The sequence below is a fragment of the Tachypleus tridentatus genome, chromosome 7 (assembly GCF_004210375.1).
Source record: "Tachypleus tridentatus isolate NWPU-2018 chromosome 7, ASM421037v1, whole genome shotgun sequence".
NCBI classification, from domain to species: domain Eukaryota; kingdom Metazoa; phylum Arthropoda; class Merostomata; order Xiphosura; family Limulidae; genus Tachypleus; species Tachypleus tridentatus.
The window spans coordinates 39,869,024-39,887,878 of NC_134831.1; the positions used below are offsets into that span (position 1 = coordinate 39,869,024).

The 18,855-nt window shown below is 31.9% G+C and overlaps 1 protein-coding gene across 2 annotated transcripts in view; it reads left to right on the forward strand.

Moving 5' to 3' along the window:
• LOC143255491 (uncharacterized) overlaps positions 1-18,855 on the forward strand; it is a 142,045-nt gene that overhangs the window by 36,493 nt on the left and 86,697 nt on the right. For both annotated transcript variants that reach the window (XM_076511232.1, XM_076511233.1), the window contains exons 7-26: positions 331-453; positions 1,724-1,975; positions 4,801-4,923; positions 5,417-5,539; positions 6,077-6,199; positions 6,518-6,631; positions 7,077-7,211; positions 8,601-8,726; positions 9,079-9,201; positions 9,504-9,638; positions 10,095-10,229; positions 11,123-11,251; positions 11,473-11,580; positions 12,417-12,539; positions 13,250-13,381; positions 14,665-14,793; positions 15,357-15,494; positions 16,255-16,374; positions 17,251-17,379; positions 17,820-17,957. In XM_076511232.1, coding sequence (XP_076367347.1) covers positions 331-453; positions 1,724-1,975; positions 4,801-4,923; positions 5,417-5,539; positions 6,077-6,199; positions 6,518-6,631; positions 7,077-7,211; positions 8,601-8,726; positions 9,079-9,201; positions 9,504-9,638; positions 10,095-10,229; positions 11,123-11,251; positions 11,473-11,580; positions 12,417-12,539; positions 13,250-13,381; positions 14,665-14,793; positions 15,357-15,494; positions 16,255-16,374; positions 17,251-17,379; positions 17,820-17,957 — 2,658 coding nt within the window. The remainder of the gene's footprint in view (positions 1-330; positions 454-1,723; positions 1,976-4,800; positions 4,924-5,416; positions 5,540-6,076; positions 6,200-6,517; positions 6,632-7,076; positions 7,212-8,600; positions 8,727-9,078; positions 9,202-9,503; positions 9,639-10,094; positions 10,230-11,122; positions 11,252-11,472; positions 11,581-12,416; positions 12,540-13,249; positions 13,382-14,664; positions 14,794-15,356; positions 15,495-16,254; positions 16,375-17,250; positions 17,380-17,819; positions 17,958-18,855) is intronic.

The following is an 18,855-nucleotide window of genomic DNA, read 5'->3' on the forward strand; positions in this document are numbered from 1 at the left end:
CATTTTTTTCGTCAACTTTAGTACATTTTTATTCTGGGGTTATTGAGTAGAGGAATGTTTCTTAGTACTTTTCGTTATTGTGTGACTTTATTATTATATTTAATCACGCTCCAAGTAACAATATAATTTTTTATACCGTTTTTATTATTTGTTAGTTGGTTTAACTCAAAGCTCTCACTGTACTTAGATAATTAAAATTTTACGTAAGACTATTGACTAGACCTAAATCTTATCATATAATCAGTTCTGTGTAAGACAGAAAGTTGTTCTATGTAATGAAATAAACTTCAGATAATTATAAATGTAAGCTTTGTTTGTTTTTCCATACAGATGTTGATGAGTGTTTGGATCCGACTTCGTGCGGAAGAGCAGCGGAATGTCGCAATCTTCCAGGCTCTTTTGAATGTTTTTGTCCACCAGGATTTACAGGAGATCCTTTTGAAGTCTGCTCTGGTAGGGGTTAACTTGAAAACCTGCGATTCTTATCTTTCTCCACCATGTTTTTAATTCAACTCGTTTATTTTAATGAATTCGATTTTTTTTTTTTCATATATACCAAATATGCGCATGAGAACCTGCAATTGTTTACTAGCTAGGTAGATTATAATATGCTGGTTGTTTTATTACATCGCGTGACTTGTCTGAAAGTACGGCGTTTCATGTTGAAACTATTCTTTAAAAAGCACGCGAAATGAAATTAGTTTCTCTTCATGAACGTCTGGCAACAAGAACTGTGTATTGTTTCATTACGTTGTGACAAGGTTAGATAAAAAATGTCTGTCAAAAAGATGTTTTTTATAATTTTAGTTGGAAAAGTTAAACTGTTTCTAAAAATGTTAACATTCCAGATCGTAACTGTGTCACACTGTAATAAAGTGTGACTTCGTTGAAAATGTGTAATGCAATAAAGCGTTATCTTGTTCGAAATATATCACACTGGAATAAAGTGTCACCTCGTTCAAAATGTGCAACACTGTAGTAAAGTGCCACTTTGTTAAAACGCTATGCATGTGTTTACATAGTTATGGTGACTTTCTTCTAAATCAGGTTTATTCTCTATTTGACCGAAAATAGACGTCATTTCGTGAGTTATAAAATTTTACTGCCACTTCTCGAGACATGTGAGAAATCAACTATAGTTTGGAATAATTTGAATAACCTAAATCATAATTGTAGTACCTTTGTAGGTGGTAAAGTTGACTTACCTGTTTCTTCTAACTGGTCTTGGTCTGGCTTACTAGGCAAACATGTTTTTTGTAAATTTATCTCTGTTTTAGTTGTCATTAAATGTTCCCCGTAACAACATTTCAAATTGATCTTTTCCAACCCTAATTTTTTCCAAATTCGTACATTTATAACTACTCCAGAAATACGTTTTTCCGTTGATGATGTGTGCTGATGAAAATGAATAATTTTAGAATGTTTTAAAATATGTCACCCGTGTTGTAGGCTTAGTAACTCTCTTAGAAATGTTAAACCTTTTTACCTGCTTTGTACGCTTAATAACTGTCCCAAAGTTGCTTTATCTTGTTTATCCGTATTTCAGTCTTTGGAACTGCCTCAGAACTTCTAAATCTTTCTATGCCTACTGAGGACTAAATAATTATTTTAAAACTACTAAATAGTTTTATCTTTATTGTAGTCTTAGTAAATAGTCCAGAATCGCTAAATTTGTGAAATACAGGCAGGTAGATTTTAGATTTTTAACAAAATTTCATTTTAGACATGGACGAATGTTCGCATCAACCTTGTGGCCCTAGAGCCATCTGCACGAACACGAGAGGCGGCTATCAGTGCTCTTGCCAGCCTGGTTACCAAGGGAATCCAACTCCCGATCACGGCTGCGTAGATATCGACGAATGTAGAAATCCAGGATTTAGCTGTGGATCTTTCGCTCAGTGTATCAACACACCAGGAAGCTATTATTGTGAATGCCCGCCAGGATACACCGGAAATCCAAAACTTGGCTGTGTTGGTGGGTTTCAAAATGAGATAATTAATTTGGCTAACTGCAATATAGCATACATGAGTATGTTTGAATCGTGAACAGAGGTTTCGCTACGTGCTTAAAAGATTCGGGGCTCTATCCCATAGGCATGGGAGTTTTAGTATGATATTAATAATGGTTTTTAATGATTTTAGAAGACGCGAATTGGGGTTTGGAGGCACTGTCAAAGAGGTTAGGGTCACGTGCCTTGTGTTTCAGCGCTCAGCGACGCCTCTAATAATGAATATTTTTATCGTACATTTCCATAGTTATTCATTCAATTTTTCAAAGTTTGAAAGAATACTATGGTGTATATGGATATTTAAAAGTCATATCAACCGTAGCGATATGTAACATCATACTATAAAACATAAATAAGAACTAATGATTGTAACAGTCTACCCTATAGTTATTGAAAAGTCAATTTATATAATAAAAACAGATGAAACATTATCCCATTTTAATTGTAATTATTAACAGCAAATAGGAGAATATCAGTTACACATTATTTTGATGTTTACTTACCGACTATGGTTGATTTTCTGAATGAAACAGCGTTATTTTGGTGGTTGTTTTACTATGGTTGAATTTATAAGTGAGATACAGTATACCCTCACCTGTTCTCGGGTTAGGCTCTTAACCCTATCGCATTGTATGCCGGTATACCGGGCTAGCGTCATAACGTCATAAAAACGAAAATTTTTTTTCAATTATTATTGCAATACAGTACGTATTTTTTTTATAAATGCATACACTGTATGTACAGTGCATATTTTTTGACCGTGTATTAATAATGTTTTTAATTGCATATTATTACTGAATTGTACTGTACTGTATTATTATTACCTGAACTGTGCGTACTGTATTTATCTAAGTTTGCCTTTAAATTTGTTCCACTTTCTGTCAATTCTAATACATGTGTTGTACGCATGGAAAATGACTTTACGGTACAGTAATACAGTATGGGTAACTATACTATGCGGTGTTACTGTCCTGTACTTACGTTTCTTTTTGATTAAAATATTGTTGCAGTACAAAATTAAAATGTGTTTACATTATCATTACTACATAAGTGAAATACATGACTGCATGCAATATTACTACATTATTACTGTATTAATGGGTAAGAGTGTCTGGGAAGCATTTAGTACCGTATATAATCTCATACATAGAAGTTTTAAAACTGCATCCAATATTCGCGATTTTTCGCTATTCGCGGGGGGTAAAGAACGTAAACCCCGCGAATAGCGAGGGAATACTGTATAGCGTTATTTTCATGATTATTCTGCCACCTGTGGTTGATTTTGTAAGTGAGTTGTAGCGCTTCTTTTTTGTTGATCCTCATTTAACAATCTTTTATTTTATTTAAATAAAATGTAGTCTTCTGAACTTTGTCATATTATTAAGTTATTAATATATATGTAAATATATCTTTAGTGAAAATAAATATATTTTAATGAAGTAAAATATTAAAATAAGTAAAATAACAAGGAAGGACTGCGTTAAAAAAACAGCAAATATAAACCTCTGACTAATTATATTAGTTTGTTATAACTCAAAAAACAAGTTCAAACAAAAACAAATCAAACAAAAACGCTACAACAACTGAAAAGATCCTAGAGTACAAGCTACAGTGTGGGATTATAATATGTACCCTATGTTTTGGAGGTGACTGCGGAAGTAGGACCCACATTGCGGTTGGGATACACCGTTTATCAGTCTTAACCTCCATTTATCAGTCTCACGTAATAAATAAAGAGTAGCAATAGATATAGAAATAGAAGTTAGGAGAACGATATGTGGGTGCTCATGCCTACAATGCTCCACATTTATGTCACCATTCACTGCCTGCAGACAGTCGTGGGAAGATGACTGCTCTCCCAAGTAAAGAATTAATTGAAATAAAATAATAATGAAATAAGGTGCTACCATTTGGAGGTAAGTAAGATAAAATGTACCTCTTGACGTTAGTATTCCAGACTAATATCATAGAAAGGCACTAACTTACAGCACAGCAAACGAACTATATCAGTGGTTAGAAGCTCTACTAGTTTGTTTGGACAGCTGGATGGGACGCTTCATGCTGGTACAGTTTGCTGGAATACTAACATCAAGAGGTAAGTTTTCATCTTACTTACCCCGAAATGGAAGTACTTGCTTATTATATTTTCTTTTTTTATTTCAATTAATTATTTATTTGGGAGAGCAGTCACTTTCCTACGACTGTCTGCAGGCAGTGAAGGGTGATATAGATATGGGACGTTGTGGGCTTGAGCACTAACATACTGCTCTCCTAATTTCTAATTCTGTATCTCTTATTACTCTTTATTCCTTATGTGATACTTGCGAATGGAGGTTAAAACTGATAGACAGTGTATTCCCACCACACTACTCCGCAGTCACCTCCAAACCCAAGGTACATTTTATAATCCCGCATTGTAGCTTGTAACCTGGGATCTTTTCAGTTGATGCAGCGTTTTACTTTTGTTTCAGCTTGTTTTGAGTTATAACGGACTAAATATGTCATTATGTATTAACAAATGTGTAAATGTATCTCTTATTACTCTTTATTCCTTATGTGATACTTGCGAATGGAGGTTAAAACTGATAGACAGTGTATTCCCACCACAAAGTGGGCTCTACTTCCGCAGTCACCTCCAAAACCCAAGGTACATTTTATAATCCCGCATTGTAGCTTGTAACCTGGGATCTTTTCAGTTGATGCAGCGTTTTTACTTTTTGTTTCAGCTTGTTTTTGAGTTATAACGGACTAAATATGTCATTATGTATTAACAAATGTGCTTTATTTACAGACATCAACGAATGTCCTAATTCATGTGGCTTTAATTCACACTGTGAGAATACTCCAGGTAGTTATCAGTGTATTTGCAAACCAGGCTACAGGGGCGACCCCTATTCTTCAGCAGGATGCACGGGTACGTGGTTTAATAACATAATTTTGATGTGGCTTTGTGTAACTTTAGTATGCACATTATTTAGAATCCACAATTATTTTCTTAGGTATTTAATGTTTCGTGTAATAATTTCTAGAAAACTGATTTTTTTCGCTGTATTTCTTTATATCAAACAGTACCAATATTCTAAGCTGTTACATTAAGTTTGAAATATGACCGCCTTCAAGCTTTATTTCAGTGTAAACTCGTGTAATACCAAAAAGTACCTATTATGAACTTGTGATCAGGAAAAAGCTAATTCTGTAGATGGAAACTAAGGTGTAAATTATAAGTTAATCAATATAATTCTATATAACAAACTCACTATAAGTAAATAATGAAGTAAGACTTATAAAATGTTTAACCATCGTTTTAAGCACATTCGCTGTTAACGACGTGTTTGACCATAATCCCAAACTTATCTAGGCCTTGGACGTATAGAATACCGTGACAATGTAATTTTTGTTTTCTTCAGACGAAAACGAATGCCACAAGCCCAATACATGTGGAGTCAATGCGGAATGTTACAACTTGCCAGGATCTTACGAGTGTAGATGTTTGCCAGGTTACACCGGAAATCCTAACTCCATCTGTGCTGGTATGTATCCGGACATTCAATGGATGTTAGAGATGTTAAACACACAGTTTTACTGTTGGCAGTTTAGGTTTTTAAACATGTGAAATAATAAAGGACTAATTATAAAAAATGAAAGAAGGAAGAGTAATGTCATAATATTTCCTGTTAAAGTTATTTAGTTTCAATTCTGAAAGTTAGCGAAGTATTAAAAATACTCTATTTACATTTATGTGATAATTTTTGGAACATGTAGTAAAAAGGAATATAAAACAAAAACTAAAAAACGCGTAATTTGTAATGAATTTTTACAACAGTTATAAGGCCTCTCGGCTATCCTATTACCAGACATCGAATATGGCGATTCTTTTAAACTGTATCCATCTGTTGTGCGGGTAACTTAACCTAATGTTAATTATTTATTATAAGGTGCTTGTCCAAAATATACGCCTAATAGAAGAAAATACGGGTATATCTGTTAATTACAGTGTTTCTATAAAAGCATAACATGTTTTCGTACTCGAAATTCATTAGCTAAACAAACATTTTTATGTTTTTAAGATATTGACGAATGTTTACGTCAGTCTTGTGGAGAAAACGCTGTCTGTACTAATGTACCTGGGTCTTACCTTTGTAAATGTCGAGATGGTTACACTGGAAACGCAAATGTTCTTTGTGACAGAGGTAAGATCGCTATGATTTCTTTTTTATTACAAGGACAAAGTGTAGCAAATAGTTTGAGATAATAATTTATAGCCATTTTTACTGTTTAAAGCTCCTAGGGGTGAAAAATGTATGAGTTATTTTGATGTCTTTTATACTTACGTATGAAATGCATAGACATGGAATATTGAGACATTTCCATTAATGATCCATATTAAGGATATGTTCCTCAGTCTCGCAAAATTCAGTGATTTAAACTTATCTTAAGTATTTGTACAGAGAGTGGAGCTACACTAGAGTAAACAAGAATATTTACTTTCAGTATTTTTTACTTTACAGTTAGAGTAGACGTGCAGTGTCAGGGAAACTTTGAATGTACTGAAAATGCCGAGTGCATCGGTGGAATTTGCAGATGCAGAAGTGGTTTCCAGGACAAGGGAAAATATTGCACTGGTGGGTAAAGATTTATGCAAAATATCTCCTAGCTATCTGATTGACTTTTCTTTTGCTAGCTTAAATAAATCGGTAATAGACTGAATGCCATTATGATCTAAGTTGGCTCGGCACGGTCAGGTGGTTAGGGGCGCTTGACTCACATTCGAATCTCTATCCCACCAAACATGCTCGCTCTTTCAGCCGTGGGGGCGATTGTGGCGAGCAATCCCACTTTTCGTTAATGAAAGAGTAGTCCAAGAGTTGGTGGTGGGTGGTGAAGACTACCTGCCTTCCTTCTAGTCTTTTGCTGATACATTAGGGGTGGCTAGCGCAGATATATTTATTCAACATTTACAAAACCTTTAATTTAAGCTTCTAGAGTTTGTAAGTAAGTATTTTAGAAAAAAAAAAGGTAAGCATTGTCACTACAAAGAAGCATAACGATTTTTTTTCATTTTTTTAGATATTGACGAATGTACAAAAGTTAGAAACATCTGTGGTCTCAATGCAGTTTGTGTGAATACGATTGGTAGCCATCGTTGCGAGTGTAAAAATGGATATGAAAAAATCCAACCAAAACCTGAAAGCCCCTGCAGAGGTGATTTTTATTTTTATTAAAAAAGAGCTCAGTCATGATAAAATGTTTGCATGTTCTAGTTTATTCTATAAGTTACTGTAGTATTTATTGTGCATTTTTTAAAATATGAATTTTTATACTTTTAAATAATGATAGCCACACTCTTTGATAAACGAAATGCCATTTTTCATTTATCATATTGACTATTAAAAAGCGATAGTTTTTGATTAACAATTAGGCTGTAAGATTCTCAGTTGCCTCATCATCTCGGCTGACCACAGGTTCCTTACTCCTACACTTGTATGTCGCATTCCTAATTTTTCAGATAGTATCCATCTATGTATGATGCTAGATGTTTTGCTAACTCTTGCATCTAATTCACCTGCAGGTTCAGTTGCAGTGTTGATTTTGCAGATCTAAAAATGTACATTATGATGCTCAATTTTTTTTTTGTATATGATTACTGAAAATGGGGTCTCCTTATTTTTGAGATTGTCCTAAAATTGGACCAATATGGTAATTTTGTTTAAGTGTCTATCAAATGTTGTGTAAATGCCGTGTACACAGGAAGAAATTGGCTCTTCTTGTTTATAATATTGAGGTTTGTTTTATTAGTAAATATTATATCATTTAGCAAACTCTAATAGGTATCATGGCCAGATGGGTAAGACACTCGACTCATAATCTTTCAGCTGTGGGGGCATTATAATGTGATGGTCAATCCCACTATTCCTTGGTAAAAGAGTAGCCCAAGAGTTGGAGATGGGTGGTGATGACTAGCTGCCTTCCCTCTAGTCTTACACTACTAAATTAAGAGCAGCTAGCACAGATAGCCCTCATGTAGCTTTGGGCAAAATTCACAACAAATCAAACCAATAGATATTATAAATCTTGTGTGAAAATTGCAGCAGATGCAATATATATATATATATTGTACTTATATTAATAATTGCCCTTGTAAGGGACTTAGTGCAGCCTCACTGGTTATCGTGCTGGACTAGAGCTGAAGCTTTCTGGTTTGTGTCCTATTACCTTAAAGAAACACACTTTGTACTTTATAGCTTGGTTTTACTCTGAACATCAAATTCTCTCTCTATAAATATTTTTAAATCTGTAGGATGTGAAGAATATATTTGATCTCATCTGTAAAGAACTACCTCCATTCATATGCTCATTATTACTTGAATTAAAGGAACTTGAGCTCAGAATTGCTTTAGAGATTTATTTTTACTGTTAAAATTAACTAGACATTTAACACTGCAGCAGATCATTGCAAAACCACAAGAACCTAGCCTACATGAGCAGTATAACTAAAGTATTTTAGTAGATTCATTGTAAACTTTTATGAATTTAAGATTCAGAGAGGGACTGTACTAAACAAATGTAACATTTATTGCTATTTCGGTCTAGATATTAACGAATGTGTGTTCGGACATTTCCCTTGTGGAATCAGTGCAAAATGCATCAATAATGATGGAGGGTATCAGTGTGTTTGTCCTGACACAATGGTTGGAAACCCCAAAGATGCTTGTAGATGTAAGTAACATTATAATCATTACATATTTTTTAACAGCTGTGTCTGAAATTATGTGTTGGTAAATAGCACCTGTTACTTTGATCCTTCCTTAAAAGAGTTAAAACAAAAATTAGAAAAGTTTAATCAAAGAGTTAATGTTTTCCATTATTAGTATGTAATCCAGGTATATTAAAGTTGAAAAATTTGTGTATTTTACTGGTAATGTTGAAAGATAAGATTTGTGAACCTTTTTAATTATATATCAATCCATAATTATATATATAATGTTGAACTATAACCACATAATTGAACTAATGTCATGTTAGAGATAAATATTATATACTTAGTTTTTTATTTTCTTTTGTGCTTTAGCACCTTGCTATGATATGGACTGTGGTCCTCATGCCACATGCCAAGCTAGTGGACGAGAAGCTAATTGTGTTTGTGAATTGGGATTTACTTTTATTCCAGGAAACATTGGAGTGGGTTGTACAGGTATGAAAGCTTAAAATCTATTTTATAGTGTAATGTAGAATAAAAAATACATCATAATGAATGTTTTACTACTGCACTGTTCTGTCTGTAACTTTATAAGAGGATAATTTGTAAGAGATTACTAGCTTTAAAAACTATCAGCTTGAAATTAACTGTTCTTTTTATTACAAAGATAGGCATTAACAGCCACTAATTAACTGTTCTGTTTATTATAAATGTAAGCATTAACGGCTGTTAATTAACTGTTCTGTCGATTATAAAAATAGGCATTAACAGTTGTTTTCTTACTTTTTTTACAACAGATATAAATGAATGTGGCAACAATCATGGACCTTCTGGTCTGTGTGGTCAGGGTGCTCTTTGTACCAATGTTCCTGGTAGTTACCATTGTATTTGTCCTCCAGGTTTTACAGGAGATCCATTTAGATATTGTGAAGGTTGGTGTTAGTCATGAATATGGCAGTATGTACTTAAATAATATTGATCTGGCCACTTTCTCAATACACATATAAGTAATGTTGACTTCACTGTATTCAAAATAACATGGTTCAATTCATGATTAGTATGGAACTGGCTGTTTTCTAAGTAACTTACTAAATTTATAAATAAAATTTATTTGGCTACATGTATGTACTGATAACATAAATATGGCTCTATTTTCCAGAAATTAGCATTTCACTTTAAGACCATTATGAATAAATTTAAATTGCTTCAAATTACCTAATCAATAATGTATTGGTTGGTACTTTGTTAGCTTCATAGAAATTGTTTTCATAAAGGAAATGAAATTTGTCCAAAAATTCTATATATGTTCTAATCTCTAGTTTATTTACTAAGTACAGTAGCAGTGAGTTTGTAATTCTTGTTTCTACTAATTCTTTCTCTTATTACAGATATTAATGAATGTAGCAGTCGCTTTGGTCCTAGCGGTCAGTGTGGGGAAGCAGCGATCTGTGAGAATACTCTTGGTAGTTTCTCATGTTCCTGTCCTCATGGATATACCGGCAATGGCCGAGTTTTATGTCAAGGTGAGTGTTGTGTACAGAGAAAGAAAAGGTTATATTGTACATTAGGTGTAGTAGTTATGCAACATGTTATAATCACTACTAAAATTATTTTTAATTTCATGTTATTATTTTGTGTGAAATACCTGGTAACTTGTGTTTATTGTGTACATTCTCTAATTGAAACATTGTGTTCACAATATGTTGTTATGTAAAATAGTAATGCTGTTGACAATCTAAGTGATTTTTCTATAAGGTTTTTCTATGAAAGAAAACGTTAGGAGTACTACTTTGAATCTCAGAAGTTTATCCTATTGAAGCCTAGATTTAGACTTATTTTTTGGCAGAAGCATTTCTCTGTTATTGTCCATAAACTTGTGGATTGTTTTGCCTTCTGTAGTATGTATGCTGTTTGTTATTTTATGCTAATTTAAGTATTTATTGTGTATGTATATTCATACAAAGCAACACCTACAGTGCACTTAACAAATACTTTAGTGTTTAAAAGTATATCTACTTGACATTTAACCCAGATCAAATACATCAGTAATTTAAAGAACCATACCTATAGTACAAACCCATCAAATACTTCAGTTATTTCAAGAACCAGACCTACAGTACAGTTAACCCACATCAAATGCTTCAGTAATTTCAAGAACCATGCCTATGGTTAACCCAATCAAATGCTTCAGTAATTTCAAGAACAACAAATACAACAAAACTCATTTGTTACCTAGTTTATTTTGTGTTTAAATGTAAAGTATCATATTTTTTTATCTTTACTTACATTAATATTATATGCCATATAAGTTTTTAAACTATATTTTTATCATATTACTTTACTTTTCTGACCAAATATTACCTCTATTTCTGTGTGAGTGTTCATATTATAGTTCTTTGTATCTTTTTTTTTAAAGATATTAATGAGTGTGCCCAGAGATTTGGTCCAAATGGAAGATGTGGCATTGGAGCTATTTGCACCAATACACAAGGAGGGTTTGAATGCCGTTGTCCTCCTGGAACAGATGGGGATCCCTTCAGAAGATGTAAGTGCTGACTTTGGATTATTATTAGAATTTGTAAGCCACAAGTCATGCCTCTTTTGTCAGTAAGAGGTACTGCATTGCTATGGATACAGTGCTCTTGATTATAGTCACACTAAAATAAATGTGTTATTTATTATAGTTACATAATAGTTAATCTGTTATTACAAGCAACACTTTGTCTTATCAGTTATAGTTACAGTAAAATAAATCTGTTATTACAGGCGACACCTTGTACGACTGTCTACAAGACAGTGACTGTAAAGGGAATGCCATTTGTAGAAACAAGCAGTGCTATTGTCCTGAACCTAACTTTGGAGATTATTGTAAACGTAAGTAAAACAATCTACAAGTTTTGAATGAAACTGTTTCAACTCTTAGATTTAATTTTGAAACTATCAACACTTATTATTTCATTTCAGATTGACAAATAAGATAAGATTTCTATAGTACAACCAGATAGATATTTAACTTCTATACAGATATTGTAAAAACATGTACTGTATAATTGGCATAGGGCTAGAGTTTATCCCACTAAGTAGTGTATGATTAGATTTTTGCTTCACTGGGTGGTATGTTGACTAGATTTCATCTTAGTAGGTGGTATATAACTAGATTTTATCTCACTGGGTAGTATTTTGACTAGAGTTCATCTCACTAGGTGGCATATGGCTAGAGATCATCTCACTGGGTGGTATGTGACCAGAGCTCAGCTCAGTGTTGACTAAATGTAAAGACAGACATCTTTATACAAGATGCACTACATTAAATATTTTTGCAGATTGACTTACTATTTAAAAAATGTTTCTATAAGTGATTAAAAGGGTATTTTGTATATAAGTAAATTTGGATCACTCCACACCGTTTTTGTTTTTGTAATTGAGTTGGTTAGCTGCAAGAAGAATGTGATGTCGAGAAATCTACTTGAAGTAAAAATGTATCTCAGGATGGCTGGTGTGGATATTAACAGTTTTATCAGCCATTTTTAGATACATTTTTGCAAGAAGAGTGGTATTCAGCAAGTTGACATTATTGTAAAACATTAAAGTGAGAATATGTAAATGTGCAAGTGCACCACCAGTGCAGCATACATATATACATTATGAGATGGTGAATGTTGTCTGAAAGACTTTCATTGATTTAAGGATGTTGTTCTCTGTATTTACAGATCCGTGTGATACTATTTTCTGTGTTGATAATGCTAAATGTCAGCTGGATGTGTCTGGCAACCCTGTGTGTGTATGTGCCCCTGGTTATACTGGTCGTAGCAACAGTTTACCAGGATGTGTTGGTAAGTACGTCATACAAAACACTGAATAAGGTAATAGATTTCCACATTATATGAATAATTTTAAAGATTTTTAATCTGACATTTGTAATTTCTAATGGAAGGTTTTTCACTTTCTTATAAGTTAACCTGTTCTTCAAACAGAACAACTAATTCATTAACTGCATGTATTAAAAACATAGTTGACTTAACAAAATTAGTTTAACATTTGATTATTGTAATGAATATTTTCAAAGTATTTTTTTGAGGAATGCTAATGATATAAAAACTTATCCTCAGTTCATTGAGACTTAGTTTTTAATTCATTAATGAGGTTTAATGATGAGGTTTTCACAGCATTACAGATCTAGAATTGAAATTTATTTTTGGCCTTACTGAAAATACATCTTATTACTTTTGATGTTAATACTATTTTCGGAGTAATGCAAAATGAGAATTGAAAACTGATTCTACTTTTAAGTATAAATGTGGAAAAAAGTTCAAGAACTCAGTTTTCATGCATATTTGAATTAATGTCATTATGCCATTAAATACTGAGTGAAATATGAAATGTTCTATATCCTTTTGTTTAATTAGTAGAAGCTTTTTAATAACATTTCTGGGAAGTTTGTAGGCAGTGAATTATCTCTAATTAATGAAAGTTAGTTACATGCTTTGATTTACAATTTATTCATAAATAATGTTTCTACATGAATCACTGAATGTGTTTTCAGACATTGATGAATGCTCTAGCCTCGAGAAAGCTTGTGGCAAAGATGCTGTCTGTCGTAATTTTCCTGGGACGTATGAGTGCATTTGCCCCCATGGATTTACTGGGGATGCTTACAGAGGTTGCATTGAAGAAGGTTAGAACGAAGCATATTTAGAAATGAAAAATACTTAAATGCATACACTTTATAGGCTCATTAAACTTTCTTAATATTTTTTGGCTACTTATTTTTAAGCAGTTTTATAATGTATTTTTTTAATTATATGGATATATTAAACTCTTTCAAGAGACATAATCTAACACTTTTAAATTAGTATTTCCATTTAACAGTTTATCTCAGGAATTGATGTCTGATTTTCAATCTAGTAAACTTAAGTCTGAAAGCCATCCATTTAATCTTTTTTTAAAAGATGGCTTAGATGGAGGAATGTATTTTATTTAAAATGTCTGAGACCTGTTTCAATAGATCGTATCATTATTCTCAAGTAAGCAATAATCTAGTAAATAAATTGTGTTAAAACTTTTTAACTTTTGTGTAAAATAGGAAAGATTAGTTTGATTTGAGGTCCTAGTGTATTAATCAATAAATTTAACATATTGGGCTGGGTGTGGCCTGGTGGTTAGTATGTTTTGTGAAAATCCAAGGATTCATAAACATTTTCTGTTGCACCAGAAATATTGGTTGCAATTTGAGAATATAAGGATGCTATAAGAGTGATGGTCAAATTCCAATATTCAATTACAGTAGCCCAAGAATTGCCAGTTTGTCAATTCAAAATTAGGGATGGCTATCACAGATAACTTTTGTATAACTTTGCGCTAATATCTGAAACAAACAGACAAATCAAAAATAGAAAACATTAAGTTTAGTTTTTCTTTTTTTGTAATTGCTCTATGTTGTCCCTAAATATTTTAACTTCTACATAAATTTACTACTGGATTTTAGTCTTATTTAGATATCTGTAGTATTAATATTGAATAATGTTAGACAAGCTTATACAAAAAAATTACATACATTAAAAAGTTTTACCAGAAAAATATAATTCTTTTACAAAATAACAGCTGTTAAAAATTATATGATAAAGTACCTAAGAACATTGTAGTGTTCCAGTGTCAGATATTTATATTTTAGTTCAAAATCAAGAAGTATTCATTAGGTTCCCTAGATGATAAACTTGAAAAGTAGTATTAAAGTTGAACTATAAATTTTAATTACGTTATGTGTGAGATTTATCCGTCATTTAAAAGTATATTAAGGTTAAAAAGCAGAGACGAAAATGTGTGTGAATTTCAAAATAATCCCTAAGCAGTAAGCAGCTAAGGTTCATGTTTACTTATCTATGGTATGAAAAACATCCCTGTTTTATCAACTGTAAGGAGGTCTTCTTGAAGCACTCAATGGTGATTTTTGTCTTTCAGTCCAATGGGTCACTTGTTCATCCACTGTGCCATGTCCACCAAAGGAGGAATGTGTTAACACAGGCAAGGGAAACACTTGTGTCTGTAAGAGAGGTTATGCTAAAGATCCAGGGACAGGTTCATGTAGAGGTAAGTTTGTAAAATGGCATGTTCCTATCATGTTAATTTGTAAATAACAGCTTAGAACTATAGAAGTGAGTTATTGTTGCTTTTGGACCAAATTATATTTTGTGTGTTTCAAGAAAAGACAGAGTTTCCATATTGCTTGATAATGTATTGAGTATAGTTTTCCTGAGATGAAAGTATGTTTTATTTGTGTTCCAGTAGTGTGTTGCTATAACGTTTTTATAAAATAACTTTAATTTTCAGCTTGATGCCATATTTAGATACATTTCTCTCATTTTCGCTTGAAAACAAATCTTTCAAAATGTTGTGTGGGAAGTTACACATATTATAAGCTTTTCTTTAAAATAGCAGTTTGGGGAGTTGGATAAATTAGGTATGATGCTTTTTGCTTTTTTTTAAGACTTTTGGTTAAAAAGTCATTCTGTCAAATCAGAGTTTTACTTAAAGGATTATTCAGTTCATGCAACATGTTTGTTGATTAATAAATATGATGTTCTGGTTGTTGTATATAGAGTTGAAAGTGTTCAAACCTGTTATTTTAAGACACATACTTTTACTATATGCAGACATCAATGAGTGTACGGAATATAGAAAAAAACCTCCATGTGGTATTAACGCTTTTTGTATGAACCTTGAGGGAAGCTATGTATGTCATTGTCAGCCTGGTTACATTGGAAAGCCATATTCCGTTTGTCACCCAGAAGGTAAGTTTAGAGTTCAAGTATTTATTGAGTTATCTTTTCTGTATGGAACACAAAATATGTAATGCATGAAAGTGTAAGAAAATATACCAGTAGCTTTCTGATAGCATCAGGTACTTCAAACCCATGTGGGTTAGATTTTATTTAAACCTAAATGGAGGGGGTGAATTCTTATGGAAGCTTTTATATGGCCTGATTGTAGATTATACTGTATCTTTACAGTGTTCTAGTAAAAACATAAAACTGAGACAGTGTATTAGTTACTGGTGATACGTTTGATGTGTAGTTAAGTATATAAATGTAATGTACAAAATAACATTCACTTTAAAAGTTAAACATCAGTAGAAGTAACAGTTTGAGGTCTTACAACAGCAGGGCTTTTTCATAATGTAAAGATAAATTAATTCTGTTTTATGTTATTGAAGGTTTGACATAAAATGAATCATTCAAAAATATTTTCACTGCTTAGACACTTTTGTAATTACATATTTTTTGTTTACCTTTCTGTTATACATCATTAAACATATTAATATAAAAATCAAACATTATGTACAAAGAACAAATATCTAAAAATTATAAAATTGTGAAAAACAGTTGAGATCCTCATTTGTATATTAAGTATGTCTAATTTTTTAAGGTATAAATTGTTAAAAACAATCTAAATATTCATTAATTAGAATATTCTTATTTTATTAATGTGCCAATAATTGAATTTCAGCAAGATCATGGTAGTTTGATAAAACTTGCTTTATTTATGTTCCAGTAATTAAGTGTCGGCGAGATACTGATTGTCCTGGTAATACTGTGTGTTTGGATGATGGATACCATGGTTTTCATTGTGGCTGTAAACCTCCTTTTGTACGTGAAGGAGAATACTGTATCTGTAAGTGTACATTATTAAAGTTTTGATAGAAATCAATATATTTGAAATGGAGTGTAACATTTGTAGATTAGAAATATTATTCAGATTGTAAATTTACAATATTAAGATGAAATAAATATATTGGTTGTTTGAAAGGAGAATTGTTACAGGTGTGGGTCTGGAGACAGCTACAAAAGATAATGCTATTTAAAGGGTGTATTATTACAGCTGTGATAAGTGACAGTTGCAAAAGATAATGTTATTTAAGAGGTGTATTATTATTATAGGTGTAATTGGTGACAGTTACAAAAGATCATGTAATTTAAAGAATATATTATTATTATTATAGGTGTGATAGGTGAGAGTTACAAAAGATAATGTTATTTAAAAAGTGCATTATTATGATTGTAACTGGTGAAAGTTACAAAAGATAATATTATTCACAAGGTGTGTCAAATGACAGTTGCAAAAGATAATGCAACTTAAAAGATGTATTGTGACAGGTGACAGCCACTAAAAGTATTGTTATTTAAAGGGTGTATTATTATGGTTGACACTGGTAACAGCTACTAAAGATTATGCTGTTTAAAAGGTGTATTATTACAGGTGTGATAGGTGACAGCTACTAAAGATAATGTTATTTCAAGGGTGAATTATTATGGTTGTCACTGGTGATAGTTACAAAAATAATGTTATTTTAAAAGTGTATTATTACAGTTGTGTAAAGTTGTGGCTACAAAAAGTGATTTTTAAGAGTATGACTTTGGAACACTGGTTATATTTTTTTGAAATTTAGCCTCTGTTTACTCAAAATTATAACTTTTGAATATGATATTTAGTATGGTAAAGAAAGTTAATTATATCTTGTAAAATATTTTTCATTGATTGCATTATCAGTGGTCAGCCGGAACTGTTCTACCACCAACCCCTGCCCAAAGAACCAAGAATGTGTCTTCACTGGCATAGGTTATGGCTTTTGTATCTGTCCACGTGGCTACACAATGGAAGCTAATGGTTACTGCAGAGGTATGGACCTTTATGTTTGTACCAAGCTTAGCCTGATGCCACAGTCATTCTTGATTATTATAAAGACTCACTGAAAACGGGTTCCTTATACAATTCATTCTTAACTCTCATGGTATGATTTTCCTTTTTTGAAAATAAAATAAAGTTTACATATGGTGACAACAGAAGGAGGCAGAAAGACTAGCAACTCATGAACTTAAAAGATAACTATGTGGTCACAGACAAACCTAACCATTGTATTGATTCCATCTTTTTATTAATACAAAATATAATTCTATTACATTAATCTTATTAAACGAAATACTGGTAGATTTTAATAGGATAGTCATTTCTTAAAATGACTATTAAAAAGTAAAAGCAATGTAATTTTGATGGTACTTATATATGAAAGTAACTGAGGCCTCTTGTTATCAATAAAATATCTTTCTATTTATAAACAGATATCGATGAATGTATTGAGATTGACGATTGGGCTTTATGTGGGCCGAATGCTGAATGCATCAACACCCCTGGTTCGTATGACTGTGTTTGTACCCCAAGCTACACTGGAAACCCTAGAAAAGGATGTTCTTTAATAAGTAAGTTATATTGTTCTCATCTAGTGCCTATTGTATCTTATTTATCATAAAAATAAAACTGTATAAAAATGAAACATATTTATACTCTAAGCTGCATACTTAATTATTATTTTAATACCTTTGATAAATAATATGTAATTAGGCTAAATAGTACATTTCAGAATTACTTGATAAATAATTGGATAAATTTATGTTAAACCCATTTTGTTACCCTTTTATAACTATATAGTATAAACATTTTATTATAATTCTACGTGTCATGTAAATATTTATACCACCTATTTTTTACAGCTGTGTAGTAGAAATATTTTAACTATTTTTCTATTATTATGTAATTTAAATGTTATAACCCTTGAATGTTTTTTTAAGTTTATTGAAAAATTTATTCCGTAAATAAACTTTTTCAGTAACTAAATAGGATTTAGAAACATTTACCAAAAAATTAAGGTTGAAACTAAATATTGATTTTGTCTAAAATAAAACCAAAGTCATCATTTAAATTGCACAACAACATTTTTATTTGGCCAAAGGTCAACATTAAAGGAGTACATGTTTTGTTAGCTCTATGTTTGTGATGGTAGTTTAAAGCAACCAAAATATATAGAATTTATATCTAACTTAGCCAACAACCAAATAAAAATCTATTATGCATTTTAAATGCTGACTTTGGGTTTATTTTAAAATTTATTGTACAGGTTTCCATCATTGAATTGATTTTGTCCATCAAGATTTGTTTGTTGTAAATTATGGGACTGATGATGGTGGATCAGAATTATAATTTGTGGACTTTGGATTTAACATGCATGTAATCTCCTTTCCTGTCAGACCTGGCATGGCTAGGTGGGTTAAGGCATTTGACTCATAATCTGAGTGTCATGGGTTCGAATCCCAGTCACAC